This window comes from Oryctolagus cuniculus, chromosome 10 (genome assembly GCF_964237555.1).
Source record: "Oryctolagus cuniculus chromosome 10, mOryCun1.1, whole genome shotgun sequence".
NCBI classification, from domain to species: domain Eukaryota; kingdom Metazoa; phylum Chordata; class Mammalia; order Lagomorpha; family Leporidae; genus Oryctolagus; species Oryctolagus cuniculus.
The window spans coordinates 86,940,487-86,958,963 of NC_091441.1; the positions used below are offsets into that span (position 1 = coordinate 86,940,487).

Below are 18,477 nucleotides of genomic sequence, written 5' to 3' on the forward strand. Positions count from 1 at the left end.
GGGGGAAGGTTCGGAGTGGAGCGAGGTCTATAGATAAGTTCTGGTTCCAGGCTAGGGGCGTTGGCTTGTTTGGAATCCATTCGCGGGTCGCTGATTAGATTCAGCACGCTGGCCAGCTCCCCCGCCCTGCGGGTTTATTGGCCTTAGTGAAAGGAGCGCGGAAGGAAGGCACCATCTGCTGCTTTGTATTAATAGATTCTCTGAGAGGTAGGGGTGCAGACGGCGCGACAGAGCCAAGGCATTAGATGTGGACGCCGCTGAGTTCCTGGGGGTGTCTTTGTCTTATTGTGGGGTCCCCAGATTCTCCCGCCAGAATGGAGGCAGGGATGAACAATCAGAAACCCTTCTCTTTCTCCTTAGCGGAAAGTAATCACAGTTCTTAAGAACTGAAGACTACTCATCACAGCTGTAGGGGCTAAGACAAGGGCGGGGGTTGCACCAGTTCAGCTGTAGGGTAGACCGACACTCCAAATTACTCAAAATTCCATCCACTCTGAGGCTAATTAGAGTGGGCGCAAGTGGAGTCAATGGTAGCATCAGAGTTTACACGAGCGGGACAGCCACGAGGCCCAGCCCCCACGCCCCAGGTGAGAAGCCCGGGGATGCCAGACGGACCTTTTCTTCCATGTCTGGGGTGTCGCTGGCTTCCTCTTGGGGTGAACTCTAGATTAACCGTCCGCTTGACCTCCGCCGCCAAGAAGTCCTCGCCGACTTCTCTACCCGCCCCCCCCCCCCAAGAACTTTTTGTCCGTGTTTGGGGAAGGGGGCCCCAGGCAACTAGAGAGAGAGGATCAAAGAGGAAATTATCCACAAAGGGGAGGGGTCGAGAAGAGTGGGAGGTGTTGGGGTCTGGAGCCTGCGGCTCAGAGGCTCTGAGGCCGCCCCGGGCTCTCCCCAGCCTCCGGCCCTCTGTAGCCGCCCTTTCCGCCGCGGACACGGGAGAGTTAAGCCAATAAACACGTAAGCGCCGCTCCCTCCCCAATCGGCAAGATGCCTCTCCGGCTCTCGGCTGCATCGACAGCTTGCAACACTCGGCATCTTCTCTGGAGGCGCCTCCTTCAGCGGCTGCAGATGGCATTCGGCTGCGGGCTCGGGGCTCGCAATTGATTCTCCGCCTTGCCCACCTCGAGTTCACGGACGCACCTCTCCCTTCCCCTCCTCCTCTCGCGCTCCTGGGTCCCAGCCCAGCTCCCGTTCGCAGGCGGAGGAAGCAGTCGCAGCGGCCGAGGCTGAACGGCAGCGCGCTCGTTCCCTGACCTGGAGAGCAGCGCCCACCGGGGAGAGCCGACCCCCGGCTGCGTCCAGCGCCCCCCACCTTTTGCACCCCAGGTCAGGGGCTCCAGGGACCCCTCTCCCCAGGCGCCACCATGCTGGACCCTTCGTCCAGCGAAGAGGAGTCAGATGAGATTGTAGAAGAGGAGAGCGGCAAGGAGGTGCTGGGCTCGGCCGCGTCCGGCGCGCGCCTGTCTCCCAGCCGCACGAGCGAAGGCTCGGCCGGGAGCGCCGGCTTGGGGGCCGGTGTTGGTGGCGGCGCCGGGGCCGGGGTGGGCGCCGGCGGCGGCGGGGGCAGCGGAGCGAGCAGCGGCGCCGGGGCCGGGGGTCTGCAGCCCAGCAGCCGCGCCGCCGGCGGCCGGCCCTCCAGCCCCAGCCCGTCGGTGGTGAGCGAGAAGGAGAAGGAAGAGTTGGAGCGACTGCAGAAGGAGGAGGAGGAGAGGAAGAAGAGACTGCAGCTCTATGTGTTCGTCATGCGCTGCATCGCCTACCCCTTCAACGCCAAGCAGCCCACCGACATGGCTCGCCGGCAGCAGAAGGTAGGTGCGCCCGGGAGGCCCAGGCAGCCGCGCCGGGACGCCGCCGGCCGGGCGGGGCGAACAATGGGCGCTGGCGGCGCTGCTGGCGAGGAGGAGCCCAGGAAGGTGGAGACCGCGCCCAGGAAAAAGGGCTCCGAGCCCCTCTCCCGCAGCCTGGCTTGGCCCAGGCCAGCCCGGGGCGCGCCCAGGAGCTGCCTGGAGCCGGTGAAGGGTCTGGGGCGCAGCGCCGCGAGCCCAGGCCTCCCTGGCTGGGAGCAACAGAGGGAGCGAGGCAGGCAGGTGCCGCTTTCTGGCCCAGGAGGCTTGGGGAGTGACTTGCAGCTAGCGGCGCCCAGAGAGGCCTTGCTCGCAGGCAGGGCTCCCAGCGCTCTCCAGCGGCGGGCGGCTGCGCTCAGCTCCGGGCCCGCCTTCCTGGGCGTGCGCTCGGGCGCGCGGGCGAGCGCCGCAGGCAGGTGGGGGCTGCAGGGTGGAGGGAGAGGAGCGCCTGGCAGCTACACTCGGCTCATCCCGGCAAGGCAGCAAGCCTGAGGCGGGCGGGCCGAGGCAAGCCCGGAAGCCGAAGCTTCCCGTGACTTTGCGAAGGGCACGCTCCTCTCCCTGCCGGGGTCAGCTGATCATTGGCTCGGGCCGCCTAAGGAGCCTTGGGCGCCCCTGCCCTTTGGCCTGGGTTCTCTTCAATCCCCCTTTCCTCTCCTCACTGGCCCCAGAGCAGGTGCACGCCCTCGGGTGCTACTGCCCGGGTCAGCCCCTCCTCCTTCCTCCCTTTGACCCTGTTCTCTTCCCAAGGTGACTTCGCCGCCACCTTCTGGCTCGCCAGGGCGCTCCAAGCCCTGCGCTGCTGGCTCCATACAGTGCAGTTGCCAGAAGCCTCGCTATTAGAGGCATCAAAAGCTTTTTGTGTCTGAGGCTGGAGCAAGGCTAACTAAGGTGGCTCTGGGCTATCTTTGTGGGGTGGGGGGATAGTGGGGAGGTGGGCAGGGCATATTTCTATCAACTGTTCCCCAACCAGAGAAAGAAGGGTAAGGGGCGGCTACTGCATAATACTTGGCAGGAGTGGGGACCAGGTGCGAAGCAATCAGGAGCTCAGCTGGAGTGAATGAGTGAGTGAAGTAAGTCAGCGTCTCTTGTCTCTTGTAAGTGAATCTGCAGCACCTGAGGTAGGAGAAAAGCCAGTGAAGCCCCCGAGGGACCCCGTGAGAAGCCAGCTGTAATCTGAACATAGTGTTGTGAGGCTGGTTTCTTCCAACAGTGAATTTCTGGGTTGCTTTTCCCAATGCAAGTGTTTGTGGCAGTGATAGTGCAAGCTATTTCCGTATTTACCCAGCTTTATCTTGAGTTCGCGCAGATTTGACTGTTTAGCTTTTTTATGTACACACACCACCCAGAGCTGTTGGTTGATTTCAGCCATCAGAGGCTTGGAGATAAGTTCAATAGAAAAATCAGACCCATTTCCAGGGTCAGAGACAGCAGGTGGGCTACACCCATTTACTGGACCCTGGCTTTTTCAACCTTTGTTGGCCTAGAGTAAAGCAAAACAGTACCCTTAGAGAGCAGTGCAAGTTTTTTGCATACACATAGTCTAAGTTTTGAAATTTGAATGTTGGGTCCACAGAACCACAGAAGTCAAATTTCAGTTTGAAATCATGACAGTAATTTTTTTTCCTTAATCATGTGGGAAATTGAGTCTGCAAAATCGATCCCATGAGTCCCAGCACCAAGCAAAGATGCCCTATTCCTTTGGCAATGAAAACTGTGGTGACTTAAACTTTTCATTTATCAATCAAAGGCTTTAGAGCTCTGTCTTTGAAGTAGATGCTCAAGTCCAGCACTAGAATGGGGAGAGGAATCCCACAGAGACCCAATTCTTTTAAACAGAACCCTCAACCACTTGAGAAAGATCAGATGAGGCCAACTTTTTCTGATCTGATGGCATGTTTCACCTGAGTCCGTTCAAAGCTGTGGTTTTGAAGGGGCGCGCTGATACTGTTTTTACACACGACCTTAACATCAGAGAGACTCCAGGACAGATGGATAAGGCTGGCATTTGGTCAAAGTATTTTTAGTTGTCACAGCAAACTGTTGCTAAATATATATCAGGACAAAGCTGCCCCCAGAACTCTTGGCTATACTGAGAAACTGGAAATAGACATACACGCACGCACACACACACACACATATCTCCATATTACCAAAGGAGATAAGTTTTTCTGTTGCTGTTGGTTTTTAAAAAGTTTGTGGAGGATGAATATTGTGAAAAATCATGCATATATTTCAAAACCTTTTTATACCAAAGTAAACATTTTTTACTTTCAGTTTTCTATAAACTTTGGGGAGCTTCCATGTATCTTGAAAATTTAGTGCCTTTCTGGAAAAGGGTGTTATACTTTTTCTCCAAGTTCAAAACTTGGATTTCTTATTAAAAGAGAGCGATCATAGAAAGTAATTGAGGAGTTTGCATAATCATCCTGGTAGCGTCTAAAGCCAACAAGTAGGATTGATGTGCCAACATCAGTCCTGGAGGAATCTGAACTAGTAAATTAAACATGAGCTTATAGTAAAGTAAAAATGGAAGAACGAGGAAAAGGCAAAGTAAAAATAATGTAGAGAAAGGGGCAAAATGACATGGAAGGCGGAGGGAGAAAAAGGGAGAGATGAGAACTGTTGAAAAGAGCTTGCTGATTTCTGGAAGAGGAAAGATCATCTTTTACAGAGCATAATGCGAGTTACGAAACTATACAGTCTGATGCATACTGGCTGCCATTTTTCAAGTACTTGCTTTGTGTATGACACTCAGATAATTTTTAAAAAATATACTTAGTTTTTAGAAGAGCCTTAGATTAACTGAAACATTATGAAAGTAGTTTGCCCACGTACCCTATACCAAATTTCTATTACTAATATCTCTCAGTAGTATGAGGAATGTTTATATTTCCTAATTTTTGCCTGAATTCTATTTTCCGTTCTGAGATTATTTCTATTTCCCCTAGTAATCCTAAAAATGGCTAAGTTATGTTTCCCATTTTTCGAAAAGCTGAGACGCCGACGTTTGTGAGTTGCCGAAAGCATGAAAGCTGGGAGTGAGACGGGGTGTGGTGGTTCCAGTAACTTTCTAGTAGGAGACACACCTCAGAAATACTCAGGGATGAAAACAGAGCTCTAGAAGCCTGACAGCATGTCAGAGGTTCGTCTTTACCCAGGTTTTTTTATACTTGAGTTAGGAGAGGACCACCATTCTTCCTGTCAGGACCTACCAAATAGTGTGAGCAAAGTAGGTTGTTAGGTACTAACCTCGTAAAGAATATGGAGATAAAGTGGTTGCTAGCTTGTCAATCTAAACACCAAGGACTGCTGACAGCTTATATATGTGGTTCAAATGGAAAGAAAAAATAGTTTAGCTGAGAAGATCACATAGAAAGGAGGAGAGGGAGAGGTACCATTGCTCTAATAATTTCTATAATTAATTACTTTGGTCTCACTTTTACTGAGAAAAAGGGTGCCTGGGCAGTCTAATAATGTTTCCAGTTCAAAGAGGGGATAGGTTTTTTTTGCTTGCTTTACTATGAATCTAAACATTAGCATGGTGTATGTTAGTACTTAGTACCTAAACAAAACCTCTGCTCACCAGAGCATCACCGTATATGTTTCAGCAGCTCAGAAATAACAATCTGGAAAAATAATCCTTGGCTTTCTTTCTCTTCTCTTTTTGTCAGAATGGTAGAGTGAATACCTAGAAGTTGGCATGACAACTACACCATCTGTTTCTGAATTATGTAGTAACGGTGCTGGGTGGCTACCTCGTTTGAACTGGCTACATATAGATGTTAGCCAGAGAATGTAAAAGCAGGCACTGTAAACAACTCTGCGTGACATTTAAATGGACATAGCTGATTTTTGAAATTATTGGGTAGAGATTATTCATAATGCTTTATTACAAGTAGTCTAAAATAGGCATGCAGATTGTAGGTGTGTATCACATATGTGTCTCTGTGTATATAGGCATATGCTTGGGGAAAGAGACAGTCCTAAAATTAAGTCGGTCCTATAGCAACTCCTATTTCATTCAAAAGGACTTTATGACTAGACCAAGTGTGTTAGAAATTCAAACTACTCATTTTCATGTGAGTCAGCTTCTGTCTTCCCATGAAATTATGGCTAACGTTGAGTCACTGTTAGCCATAGAAATTCCATCTTATTTTCATTTATTTACTTTATGTAGGCATGACTCAAAATTCATATTTGTCATAAAATTTAAGATACAGTGCTAGTCAACTATATATGTGTATATGAGTATGCATTTTAAATCAATAATAGTAATTCACCCATTCAGATACACTCTGTGGCCTTTTGGTTTACCCAAGTATTCAAAACTCATCAGTCTGACTTCTTCAATGTCAATGCAACATAGAATTTAAAAAAAAAATTATTTGACAGAGTTAGAGAGGTAGACACACAAACACACACAGAGAAGAGAGAAGAGAGATCTTGCATCCGCTGGTTCACTCCCCAAATTGCTGTGACGGCTGTCACTAAGTGATTGGTGAATGAATTGTTTGTCCCTTCATCAGGAGAAAAATTTATACTTTTTGACATTTCTTTCCCAGTCTCCTTGGTACAATGGCAAGATCTGCTATTCACTCATGCTAGCAGAGACTTCTCAAGTTGAAAGAATACTGAAAAAGTAATGAGAGAGGTTCTTGCCTCATTACACACCTGGAATAGCTTTATGCTGCCCTAAAATTGGGCTGAAGAACAAAGGAAATTAAATCTTCTGTTCTTGAAAAATTGCCCTGTGTAAAGTGACGAAAAGTCAAATGATGCAGAGATCTTTCCCTGCAAAAGCAAATTCAGTACACAGTGATAGGTTATCACATTGAAATATAACCAGTATTTGTGATGGAAGCCAGGTGTGTATGAAACTGAAGCTAGAATGATCGAGAGAATTCTAACTTTGAACTAAGTTCTAAATAGGTGCCAGTTGCTCATTGCAGGAAGAACTCAACCAGGCTGTGTGGCAGAACTAGAAGATAGGTTGTGATTCCTGATCTGTAGGCACTTAAGTTCTACTTGGGAAGATAACAAGCATACATGTAAGATTAATTGAAAATAAATCAGTTGTAAGATGCTGATTCCATGTACTAAATAAGGGAAGGGAGGGAGAGAAACAGAGTCCACATCCACACACACAGGGTTAGCTACAATAACTGGGAAAATCCTCTTGAAGACTAGGGTGAGGCCTTAAGCAGTTTGATTTGTGGAAACGCGAGGGAACTATTAAGTATAAACTGCTGTTGGAGCAGATTTTTGGTTCCAGTTGATGGAAACCTAAGTCAAGTGGCTGAATGAAAAGAAAGCAGTGTGGAGGAAGGCATTGATTAATTTTAAAGTCTGGTATAGAGATGGCTACAAGTATGGCTGGATCTAGGGCTTCAAATTACTTCATCTACAGAATAATAATAACAACAACAACAATAAAAAGCTGGCTGAAGGAAAGGAAGGATCATGTATGTTGCAGCCTGTATTTGAGCTCAAACACCACCACCAGTGAATCACTCATCTGTGGGCTATTTCTTCTTTTGTCGCAGGTAGAGGAGGCTGAGAAAGCTTCAGATAATTTCTAATGTACCCCAGTTGTAATAGTTAATAGTTCGCTCTTGCCAATGATGTGGTTTGGTTTTATGTTACAAAATAAGACATTTTTTCAAAGAAACTGAGCTGTTTAGAGATGAGGTTAGGGTTCAGTTAGTCCTACTGTCTAGATGATCCAATGAGGAGGTGAAATCCCCAAGGATGTATAAAGATGTGTACTGCCTAAGTGACTGGAAACTGTGGCTAATGTACTCAAAGTGACTCACGAAGATTTTTGTTTACAAAGCGATTTTCAAATTTTGAATTTGCTCTCACCATTGAAAACCATGAAGGTATTTCACATTTAAAAACTGGACTTCTGACTTTTCTCACAATTGGAAGATTTGACAACACTGGGCCTATGTTTTCATGGATTTGCAAAAAAGGAATAGAAATAGAACTAATGAGCCATCCCTTAAATAATGGCCTATAAATCACTTTTAACTAAATTATCCTTGTTCCGAGAGCCACATAGTCTATATCCGCATAGTAAGACACCAGCTATTTGGTTTTGCCAACACTCTTTTTTCATTATTGCTTGACAAATATCCATGGTCTGACCCTGGCCTCTGTAAGACATCCAAGACAAGGATCTAGAATTCGGAACTCTATGTTCCCTGTTCCTAGGAACTGTAATAGTTCCCTTGTTAAGTTCAGATTTATAGTTTTTGCAGACTTGGAAGGCTGATGATCCAAATTCACCATTTTTCGTTTTTCCCTTCTCAGTCCAAGCTGTGACAAAACTGCTTGTTCTTAATAATAATAAAAGGAGGATGGCATCAGCCAATGGCTGGAGCCTAGTTGTTACCATTGACATTATTGATGGACAAGGAAGGACAGTGATTGACAGCACAGATCCTGAAACTAGAAAGCTTGGTTTGCTTCCTGGCTCTGCCACTAACTGGCTCCCTGATTCTGGATGATAGACTTAATGTCTCTGAGTCTCAGTTTACTCATCAGTAAAATGGTGATAGTGGTGGTACCTCTATCACCGGGTGCTTCTCAAAATTTAGTGAGATAATAGAATAAAGCTCTTAGAACAGTATTTGGCATAGAAATGTTAGCTCTTACTGTTGACATGGTAATACATGCGATATTGTGCTGCTTTTACATGTGGAAGAATTGGCTAGGTTAGTACATAAAGTACTGGCCATAGAAAGCCTTACACTCAGTGTTGCAATCATCATGATCATGTACAACCTACAAACAAATACAGGCAAGGGGACAATACATCCATGTTTTTCCTCTACTGTTGAGACTGTTTACCAATATTTCTTTGGACAAAAAAAAGTTAGTGACCCATTTCCCTGGCTTGCAAGACCCAATTAGAACAAAAGTGGTATGTATACAGGATATAAGTTCCCTGGAACTTCTTAAATAACTCATGAGGAGCAAGTACATGGGAAGACTGGTTGTAAGCTTATCGAAGACTCTGAGAAGGGGTCTTGGGCCACTCACCTGGTGGATTATGGGGAACTCAGAGTTCCTTATTCATCATAGAGCCATTCTTCTCCCTGTGATTGCTATCATAGAATAGGTTTCTTGTATTTTATCTTTTGTAAATGATTTATTTATTTGAAGGGCAGATTTACAGGGTGGTGGGGGAGAGGAGGGGAAAAAGAAAGAGAAAGTGATCTCCTATCTGCTGGTTCACTCCCCAAATGACTGTAGGGGCTGGAGCTGGGCTGGTCCAAAATCTGGAACTTCTTCTGGGTCTCTGATGTAGATACAGGGGCCCAAGCACTTGGGTCTTCCTCTGCTGCTAGGTACCTTAGCAGGGAGCCGGACTGGAAGTGGAGCAGCCAGGACATGAATCCTTACCCAAATAGGATGCCAGCACTACAGACAGTGGCTTAACCCTCTTTGACACAGCACCAGCCCCCTAAGGACTTGGGCCATCTTCTGCTATCCCAGGCCACAGCAGAGAGCTGCATCAGAAGAGGAGCAGCTGGGACTGGAACCGGCGCCCGTGTGCGATGCTGGCACTTCAGGCCAGGGTTTTAACCCACTGCACCACAGCACTTGTCCCTCTGCCTTTTGAGTAGATGAAAATAAATAAGCATTTAAAAATTTTCCTAATCCAGGCATACTGTGGTCATCAAAAATTTTATGGAATTGCGTATTATGAGAAAACCATGCATGCGTTTCAATGTTGAACCAAAATGAGCTTCTTTTAATTCTATTTTCCAAGAACTTTCTGAAGTACCTTCGTGTGTGTGTGTATCTTATTATATGGGGAGGGAATGACTCACATAAGTAGATCCTATGCAATACAGCCCCATGACCAAGATTGCCAATTCTGTAGTTTTTCAATCCATGGTTCAGATATCTGGTCAGTTTTATGGCATACCGCCTAGTCTATATATGTTTTAGTTTTCTCATTTGTAAAATGGGGGAAATAATGTTACAAGAGGAAAGGCATCGTAATTGTTTAAGGAGTCCTTAATATGGAGAACTTGTTGACCAATGTTAGTAGTAACAGTAATGACAGGGTTCCTGGACGTGTGATCACCCAGTGCCCCCGTACTATTTCCTACAGCAGTAGTGTTGTCCAAGCTGTTCCTTATTCTAGAAATCTCTCTGACCTCTCTTCATCAGATTCACTGTTATTCGTCTTTTAATTAACTCAGGTGTTTACTTTAGGAGACCTTACCCAAGGCTTTTTATTGGGCTAAATGCTCCTACAACACTTCTCTGTCCACATTATCTCCTGTATTTTATATCTAAATTATCTTGGATGTGGAGGCTTTTCTCCCACTCGTCTGGAAGAATTTCAAAGATAGAGACATCATTTTACTTCTCTTGGATTTCCCTTCTCCCAACCATGTCTGACACACGGTCTGTGTTCACACTTTCAGATACTACCTTGTTGCTTTATTTCTAACAGGTTTTTTAAGGAGAGAAAGTGAAGGAGTCTTCAGTACAATCAGACTCTATAACAGAGACACAGCATATTTACTTATACAAAAGCTTCTCAATAGAGAACATCAAGGGAGAACTAAGTGTCGAACGGCTTCAAAATAATTTGTTGAGGAAACATCCTCTTGATTACATCCAAACTTGGCTCAATTATACTGACAAATTTCAAAAGAAAGTCCTTTAAAAAGCTGCAAGCAAATATGAATTCCTTGCCATGCCTGACTCCAAGTTGAACTCAAATCACTGTAGTACATGCATTTCTGTGGCCAAATATTAAAATAAGAAAGAGCCAATGTGAGAACCAAGTTTGTATATGCATTCTTTGGGTAAGTTTGATTTAGTTTACTTGTGTGTGTGTGGGGGGGGGGACCTAACATTAGAATGAAGTTTAAAATTTAAATTTTAAATTTCCAGGGATGGCATTTGATCTAATGGTTACAATGCCTACATTTGGTGTTGGAGTGCCTCAAGTCTAAGACCCAGCTCCAGCTCCCCCTTCCAGCTTCCTGCTGATGCTGACCCGGAGAAGCTGTGATGATGGCTCAGATAATTGGGTTCCTGCCATCCACATAGGAGACCTGGATTGGGTTCTTGGCTTTCAACATCAGCTCCTAGTCCCAGTCACATTGATAGTAGGTATTTGGGAAGTGAGCTAATGGAAGCCTTTTTCTGTCTTTCTCCCTTTCTCTTTTTTTCTATGTCTCAAGAAATAATTTTTTAATTAAAATTTTTATCAGTCATAATATTGCCAAACTTTTATAATGGAGCCTGAAAATCTACATATTTAGGCATAGATAAATATAATTCTTTTCTGTACTCTTATTCTGTTTCAGAATTTTGGTGTTATTTTCTGTTAGTTTTAGTAAGCTGTCCAAAATACTTTCAGGGTGTAGTTAGGATATAAATAAATAATATCTCTAGCACTGTCATATACTGGATGTGGTAATAAGAATATCTTAGGTATAAAATAGCTACAAGAAAGTAAAACTGAATCTAAGGGATGGCCTTTTCTGCTATCTTTGACTAGCCAAAGGGAGAGTAAACTTTTCTGCCATTTAAACAAGTGGGAAAAAGATATGAAAAATGAACTGAATTATCAGGCACTGAAGGGTTCCAATCTGCCAGCTACTATTCCCAAACTGAGAGGTACAGAATAATTTGATAATACATTGATATCCTTCCAGTAGCCTCTAGGAGGAAAACACTGACTTATCAGGTAGTAGTTCTCAAAATTATTTCTGTGCAGTAGGAAAGTTTTGAAATATTTTGAAGTTAGCCTTTTTTTTTTTTTTTTTTTTTTTAAATCTGAGTCTTCCAGAAGCACATGCTATGTAGCAAAGTCTCCAGGGGCTTTAGCACTTTGAAAAAGACAATGGGATTTTGGCACACACACAGAGCGGTACAGGGAATCTACTCAGCCACTTCAGAAAGCAAAGGGAAAACATTGAAAATTCTTGCAAATAATTATGCCTTCTGTTGCCCATGTAGGGGGAAAAAACAGCCTTTTGGTGTGGATGTTAGGCATAGAGTTGTTTAAGCAAATGAGTTGAAATGTATCTTGAGCGTCTACTTGGGTGATTTTTCTGACAAGTATAGCAACTGTTGTCTATAAGGCAGTGTGTCATAACATATTCTGTTCAAAACATGTCTTGGGGTCTCTTCCATATTCAGTTTTTGTTTGTTACACATCATCAGACAATGTTATGCATTGTTTTGAGCCACTGCTACACACAAACTTCCCAGTAGATGCTGTGCACAAAGCATGCACAGACATTTTAGGCAATCTTCCTGACCTCTAGGAACCTGACCATCTAGTTGAGAAGTTGAGGTGCACCGGTGTGGAATAGGCTAAGGCAGGATCTGATGAGTGCCTGGATCTGGTCTCCGGTCTCCATCTTTGGTCCTTTGTGTGGGTTGATTCTGTCCCCTTTGCTCCCCCTCCCCCACAACCTGACATGAATCACATTGAAGTTCTAACCCCAACACCTCAAAATGAAACTTGATTTGGAAATAGGGCCTTTGCAGATTAAGATGAGGTCATTAGAATAGGCCTTCATGGGTTACTATTGGTGTCCTTATATAAAGGGGGAATGTGGACACAGAAGCACACAGGAATATACAATGTGAACTGGAAGGCAGGGGTGGGAATGATGCTTCTACAAACAAAGTACACTAAAAGTGTCTAGCAAACCATCAGAAGCTAGAAGAGAGACATGAATGGATTTGCCTACACAGCTCTCAGACCAACTTAGCTGACATCCTGATCTCAGACTTCTAGCCACTAATTGCATATTTCTGTGTTGGAGCCATTCAGTTTATGGTACTCCAGCAGCACTAACAAACTGGTGCAGCCCTCTTCTGATGTGCATACTATCTATCTGGGCAACCCCATCACTGGCTTAAGCTGCTCAGTTGAAATTCTCAGGTTGTGTCTAAAGTTGGGACCTGTCCTCAGACTACTGAATCACACATCTGATCACTTGCAGTGGTCTTGCTAAAGGTGTCACTACAGACTTGTGCAGGTCATTGAAAGCTTTGTAGTGAGATAAGGAACGTGGGCTGGAATGGAAGTCAACTTACTACTTTATTCCACAAGGAATCCTTGTCACCAGAAAGCAGTTGTCAGCTGAGTTGCACAGGGTACTTGGTACCAAAGTCTATGTAATTTCTGTAACAAGCACTTGGTGTTGTTGAGGGCCAGTAATGAGCAGTTTGTAGAATATGCAGGTCTATAGCCCATACTTGGAAGGATATGTAGCTCTATGACATCATCTCTAGATAGCCTCAGAATACTCAACAATGAAATGTAGCCATCCCTCTATTTTCTAATGACCCCATTGCATTATGTCACAACTGAGCTCTCCGAGGCATACATGTGCGCAACCCAACTTGAAATCTTTGCTGTTGTTGATTCTCACCACTAAAGGATGCACATCTGATGTTGATGTTCCTCCTGTGAAAAGGTTCGTCCCTTTATTCTTTCTTGTTCTTACCATCTCTTGTGCCTCCATGTCTTTGCACTCTGGCTTGAAAAGTTCTCCCCACCTTTTCTTGCGTTAGGAGGTAGAACATAGTTATATAGGACAGGAATAATGAACATAGCTATATAGGGCAGGAATAAATGTACAGAGCAGGCCCAGTATAGCAGCTGTTCTACACATTTATAAGCCTTATATATAATTGAATCCAAAGAGTAACCCTTTAAGATAGGAACTGACCATACCAGTTTTACAGATGAGTTAATGAAGAGGCAAAGCAGTTATGAAACTTCTAGGTCATACATCTGTTAAGTAGTAGAGCTTGATTGGGGCCCAAGAATTCTCACTCCAGCCTGAACTGTTAACTGAGTGCTATGTTACCTATACTGGAGCATTTAGCATACCTTATTTCAAAGTAAAAACTTGTTTCTTTATCCTGCACTCCCACCCTTCTCCTCGTTCTCTTATTTTTTTACAAAGATCTATTTTCAATTAACTTTATACACATTAGATTAACCCTAAACAAGTAAAGATTTCAACAGATACTATGAGAAAAAAAAAAAGCATAACTGTTCTTTAACAGTTGAGACGAGGGCTGTTCAAAGTCATCGTATCTCGAAGTATCAATTTTACTTCTATGATTAACTTTTAGGTACTCTATTAGATACCACAGATCAGGGAGAACATGTGGTATTTGTCCTTTGGGAACTGGCTTATTTCACTAACCATAATGTTTTCCAGTTGCATCCATTTTGCCACAAATGACAGGATTTCAATTTTTTTTTTTTTTTACCCTTGTGTAGTCCACAATGTACATATCCCACAATTTCTTTATCCAGTCTTTGGTTGACATTTGGGTTGGTTCCATATCTTAGCTGTTGTGAATTGAGCTGCAATAAACATGGGGGTACAGATAATTCTTCCAAATGCTAATTTCATTTCCCTTGGGTAAATTCTCAGGAGTGGGATGGCCAGGTCATATGGTAGGTCTATATTCAGGTTTCTGAGGTATCTCCATACTGTTGTGCATAAGTGACTGTACCGGTTTATAGTCCCACCAACAGTGTGGTATGTGCGGTTCTTCCTAAAATCTTAAAGGCTTCCGAATACCACCTTCATTAACAGAGGGGTCACAGCCAGCTTCCAGGAGGAGGTTGCTTTTGCAGCTGAGGAATAGGTAGGATTTGAACATAGGAAGGCAGAAGAAAAGGTATCCTAGGTACAGTATGAACAAAGACTCAAACAAAAGCAAGGCACAGAGCATGTCAAAGCAAATGATCAGAAAGCTAGTCTGGGGTCAGATAGTGGTAAACATTGACTGCTGCTAGACTTTGTCATTTGTCCTTTATTTGGTATAACAGTAAGCAGCCTTTGCAGGTGATTTGTTCCCTTGAGTAGCTTCAGGGGAAATTACACTGACCCACGGTAAAGGCCCATCAAAAATAATGCAGAAATCTGGGTGGTTGCCAAATGCAAGGTGATTGGCCTTGACCTTGTCTTGAATTGATGTGTTTTCCCATATGGCACTTTGAGGCTTCACATCTTCCAAAGAGTATTGTTAACACCAATACAATGTCTGATTGGCACAGGATGCGATATTCTCCAGCCTCTTCCCGTGGCCAGGTTAGAAACAACTTCCTTTGAGTTTTGACAGAACTCCCACATAATTTGCCAGCCTTCCTTTTGGCCTGCAAATGGAGAAAAAAAGGAAAAGCAAAAGAATTTCTTTATACTATCGACTTTGCACAGGCAACCCTCATTCTGCTGTGAGTTATGATTCAACGTTACAGACCTCCAGAGTGAACAGGCGCTGGTGAAGCCTGGCACTTGTTCTAATTAACCAAAAGCAGGATTCTCCCCACCCCTCACCTTGAAGCTGCTGTTTTCACTAATTGTGGATCTGCCTTTTAGTCCAAAGAGCTTTATCATTTTTGCCCCTCCATTTCTATGGGGAGCCCACAGCTGCTTTCCGTCAATATTCAATTAGGATTTGAGTCAAAAGGCCATGTTGAGCTCTAAGAGAAGAGAAGCACAGAGTCACTTGCTCTCCCTGCCCACTGGCGTATGTGTGGAAAACAATCCATCACTTTCGGTTAAGAAAAGTAGGTATACTGCAGCCCTAGCTAAATGTTACATCAAATTAACAGTCACTTTTTTTTTTTTTTTTGACAGGCAGAGTGGACAGTGAGAGAGAGACAGAGAGAGAAAGGTCTTCCTTTGCCGTTGGTTCACCCTCCAATGGCCGCCGCTGCAGCCGGCGCACCGCGCTGATCCGATGGCAGGAGCCAGGATCCAGGTGCTTTTCCTGGTCTCCCATGGGGTGCAGGGCCCAAGCACCTGGGCCATCCTCCACTGCACTCCCTGGCCATAGCAGAGAGCTGGCCTGGAAGAGGGGCAACCGGGACAGAATCCGGCACCCCAACCGGGACTAGAACCCGGTGTGCCGGCGCCGCAAGGTGGAGGATTAGCCTATTGAGCCACGGCGCCGGCTCGTCTGTTCACTTTCTTGTGACCCGGCAATAAGTGACTCTGTTAGAATCCTTAGAAAGGAAACGCAAATTCAGTATTATACATACTGTATGTGCCCACGTTTAAGGAGACTTACTTCTGTTTCATGTATTCACCCAGATTTTATAAATATATATTCTTTTTTTCTAATCATTTTCTCTTGTCATTTTTGTTTCCAACACAATCCATTGCTCAGAGCTATCTTTGTCATTGCACTATGGTTTCAAAACAAAAACTGCTCACTCCTAGGGTTAAAAAATATCCTAACAAAGGTATCTAGTTGAATGCGGTAATTTGTTTTGATTTTGTTTAGATTAAATGCACTTGCATACTTGAAAAGTCACATTTTGGGAGGTAACAGGAATAGGAGACAGCGATGTAAAGTTCAATGAAAATTTGCACTTGTAGTTTGACCCCAGACTGAGCAAGCAACACGTATCATTAAAGTGATATGCATAATCTGCAATCTTGAAATTTTATAATCTTGAAATGAATCAAGATAAATAGCCAATTGAGATGATTCAAGTGAAACTTTGTGCTTTGTAATAACATGTATGCATCGTATTTTTACTGAGCACAGTTGGCTAGCTACTTGTAACAGGTAGTTCCAAATAGAATCATCATTTTTCAGGTGTCTCCCCATTGCCATTTTCAGAAATGGAGGCAGACTGGTTTAAGCCCACCAGTACATGGCACCCTACTGGAAGTACTGGTGTTCCTGGGTGACCCAGGGACCTCCGCTGATACAATCAGACTGAAGGGGGGACTTGCAATCTATGCTCAGGAAAGAAGTTTTGTTCCTCTTCTCTTGATGGTTATAACCCAGGAAGTATGTGCCAGGATTTGTTCTTGCAACCATCTTAGAACAACAGGGAGGCTTTACTTCAGGCCAGGGCTGAACATGATGAGCTAGCTGAGAGAAGGAAATAAACTTGAGTTCCCAAAGGCAGTTTTGGACCATAGTGTTAAGTCAGACCTGACGCTTACCTGAACATCTGGATTCCCAATAAATTTCCCTTGCCATGTCAGCAGACTTCATAAAACTCATGGGAAAAATCGAACTAAAAAACAATTTTGGTGGAAAAATATTTTTTACATAATATGTGGAAAATGTATATTATGAAAAATCTCTACATAGATTTCAGAGTTGTCTTTGTACCAAAATGGGTTCATTTATAGATTTTTTTAAAAATTATTTTTACTTCACTTGAAAGGGGGAAAAAGAAAACAAAGTTCTCCGAGTCTGCTGTATCACTTCCCAAATGCCCTCCTCAGACAGAGTTGGGTCAGATCAAGCCCAGGCCTCCCATGTGGGTGGCAGAGACCCAAGCACTTAAGCTGTCATCTGCTGCCTCCCAGGATTCACTTTAAGGGAAGCTGGAATAGAAGTGGATCCAGGCAGGACTCCAACCCAGGTGCTCTGAGAGGGATTGAGTGTATCCCAGGAGGGATCTGAACTGCTGCACTGAACACATGTCCTGAAACTGATACTTTTGATTTTACTTTCTCACAAACTTTCTGAAGTGCTGCTCTATCAGTCAGTTGGAGCCACAGTTTTTCCTTATGTACAGCAAAACCACTGTACCTCATGCTCTGTAAGAATTCCGGGCCTTGAATTATTAGGTCTTAAGTCTCTGATTTATTTTGCATAGATTCAGATGAGGTAGAAATATAATCTTATTCACCATGTAGGATGCAAATTGAGTTGTTTCCTTCCAACTGCACATAATTTGATTAAAGAAACTTCTCATTGATGAGTTGTATATCATGTTTTAGCACAACATTAACTTTTACTATAACTAAAAAGATAAGTAAAATGGATTTAAGGAAATACTGTTCTTCACCCTGACTTAAATAGACTGTTTTACGTATTTTTCTATAAACAAAATGTGCTTATTACAGGAAAATATAAAATAGAAATGCAAAGTAATTCTCTAATCATACCATCCAAAGACACCTTTTATACACATGTATCTACATATAGAGAGATCAATATTATATTTGCATTTATGTAACAATATTAATTGTACCCATACTCTTTGGCATTCACATTTTTGGCATGCTTTTTTGTGCTTGCCATAAAGGAAATGTTTCCATGTCAGTAAATAAAGGAATGTGTCCTCCTTCTAGGTGACTGTGTAGCAGTCCATTCTATGGTTCTACCATGATTGATTTTATCAGTTGTCTTTGATTTCTATTTTTACTATCGCATATATTCTGCCGTGAATTTGTTGATTAACCTGTCTTTCCACATTAATCCAAAAACGCATGCCCTTAAAAGAGGATGGTCATTGGCAATGCTGTTACCAACTTGGAAAACGTCTGCAGAAAATTAGACTCCCACTCATGGAGCGTGAGCATAACTGATTTCCCATCTTAAAACCAGACGTTACGTTCAGCTTTGCCAACTTAATGGATGATTTTTAAATACTACTTATTCACTCTTCCATTTAAAGGTTTATTCTTTATATTTCAGCCTTTCAACATTTCTCTCTATATTCTATGCATTTTATGTTGTTAATTGCTTTTTTTTTTTTTTTTTTTTTTTTTTTTTTTTTTTTTTGATAGGCAGAGTGGATAGTGAGAGAAAGAGACAGAGAGAAAGGTCTTCCTTTGCCGTGGTCTGCGCGCTGCGG

At 43.7% G+C, this 18,477-nt stretch overlaps 1 protein-coding gene across 26 annotated transcripts in view; it reads left to right on the top strand.

Annotated features, from left to right (window-relative positions):
* The first annotated feature begins 293 nt into the window (after positions 1-293).
* CADPS (calcium dependent secretion activator) overlaps positions 294-18,477 on the top strand; it is a 519,152-nt gene continuing 500,968 nt past the window's right edge. For 7 of the 26 annotated variants that reach the window (XM_070050641.1, XM_070050642.1, XM_070050638.1 and 4 more), the window contains exon 1: positions 300-1,811. In XM_070050641.1, the coding sequence (XP_069906742.1) occupies positions 1,368-1,811 (444 nt within the window). In that variant the 5' untranslated portion in view covers positions 300-1,367. Of the gene's footprint in view, positions 1,812-18,477 lie in introns of all 26 variants that reach the window. The other 19 variants (XM_070050636.1, XM_070050639.1, XM_070050635.1 and 16 more) reach the window with 11 other exon arrangements.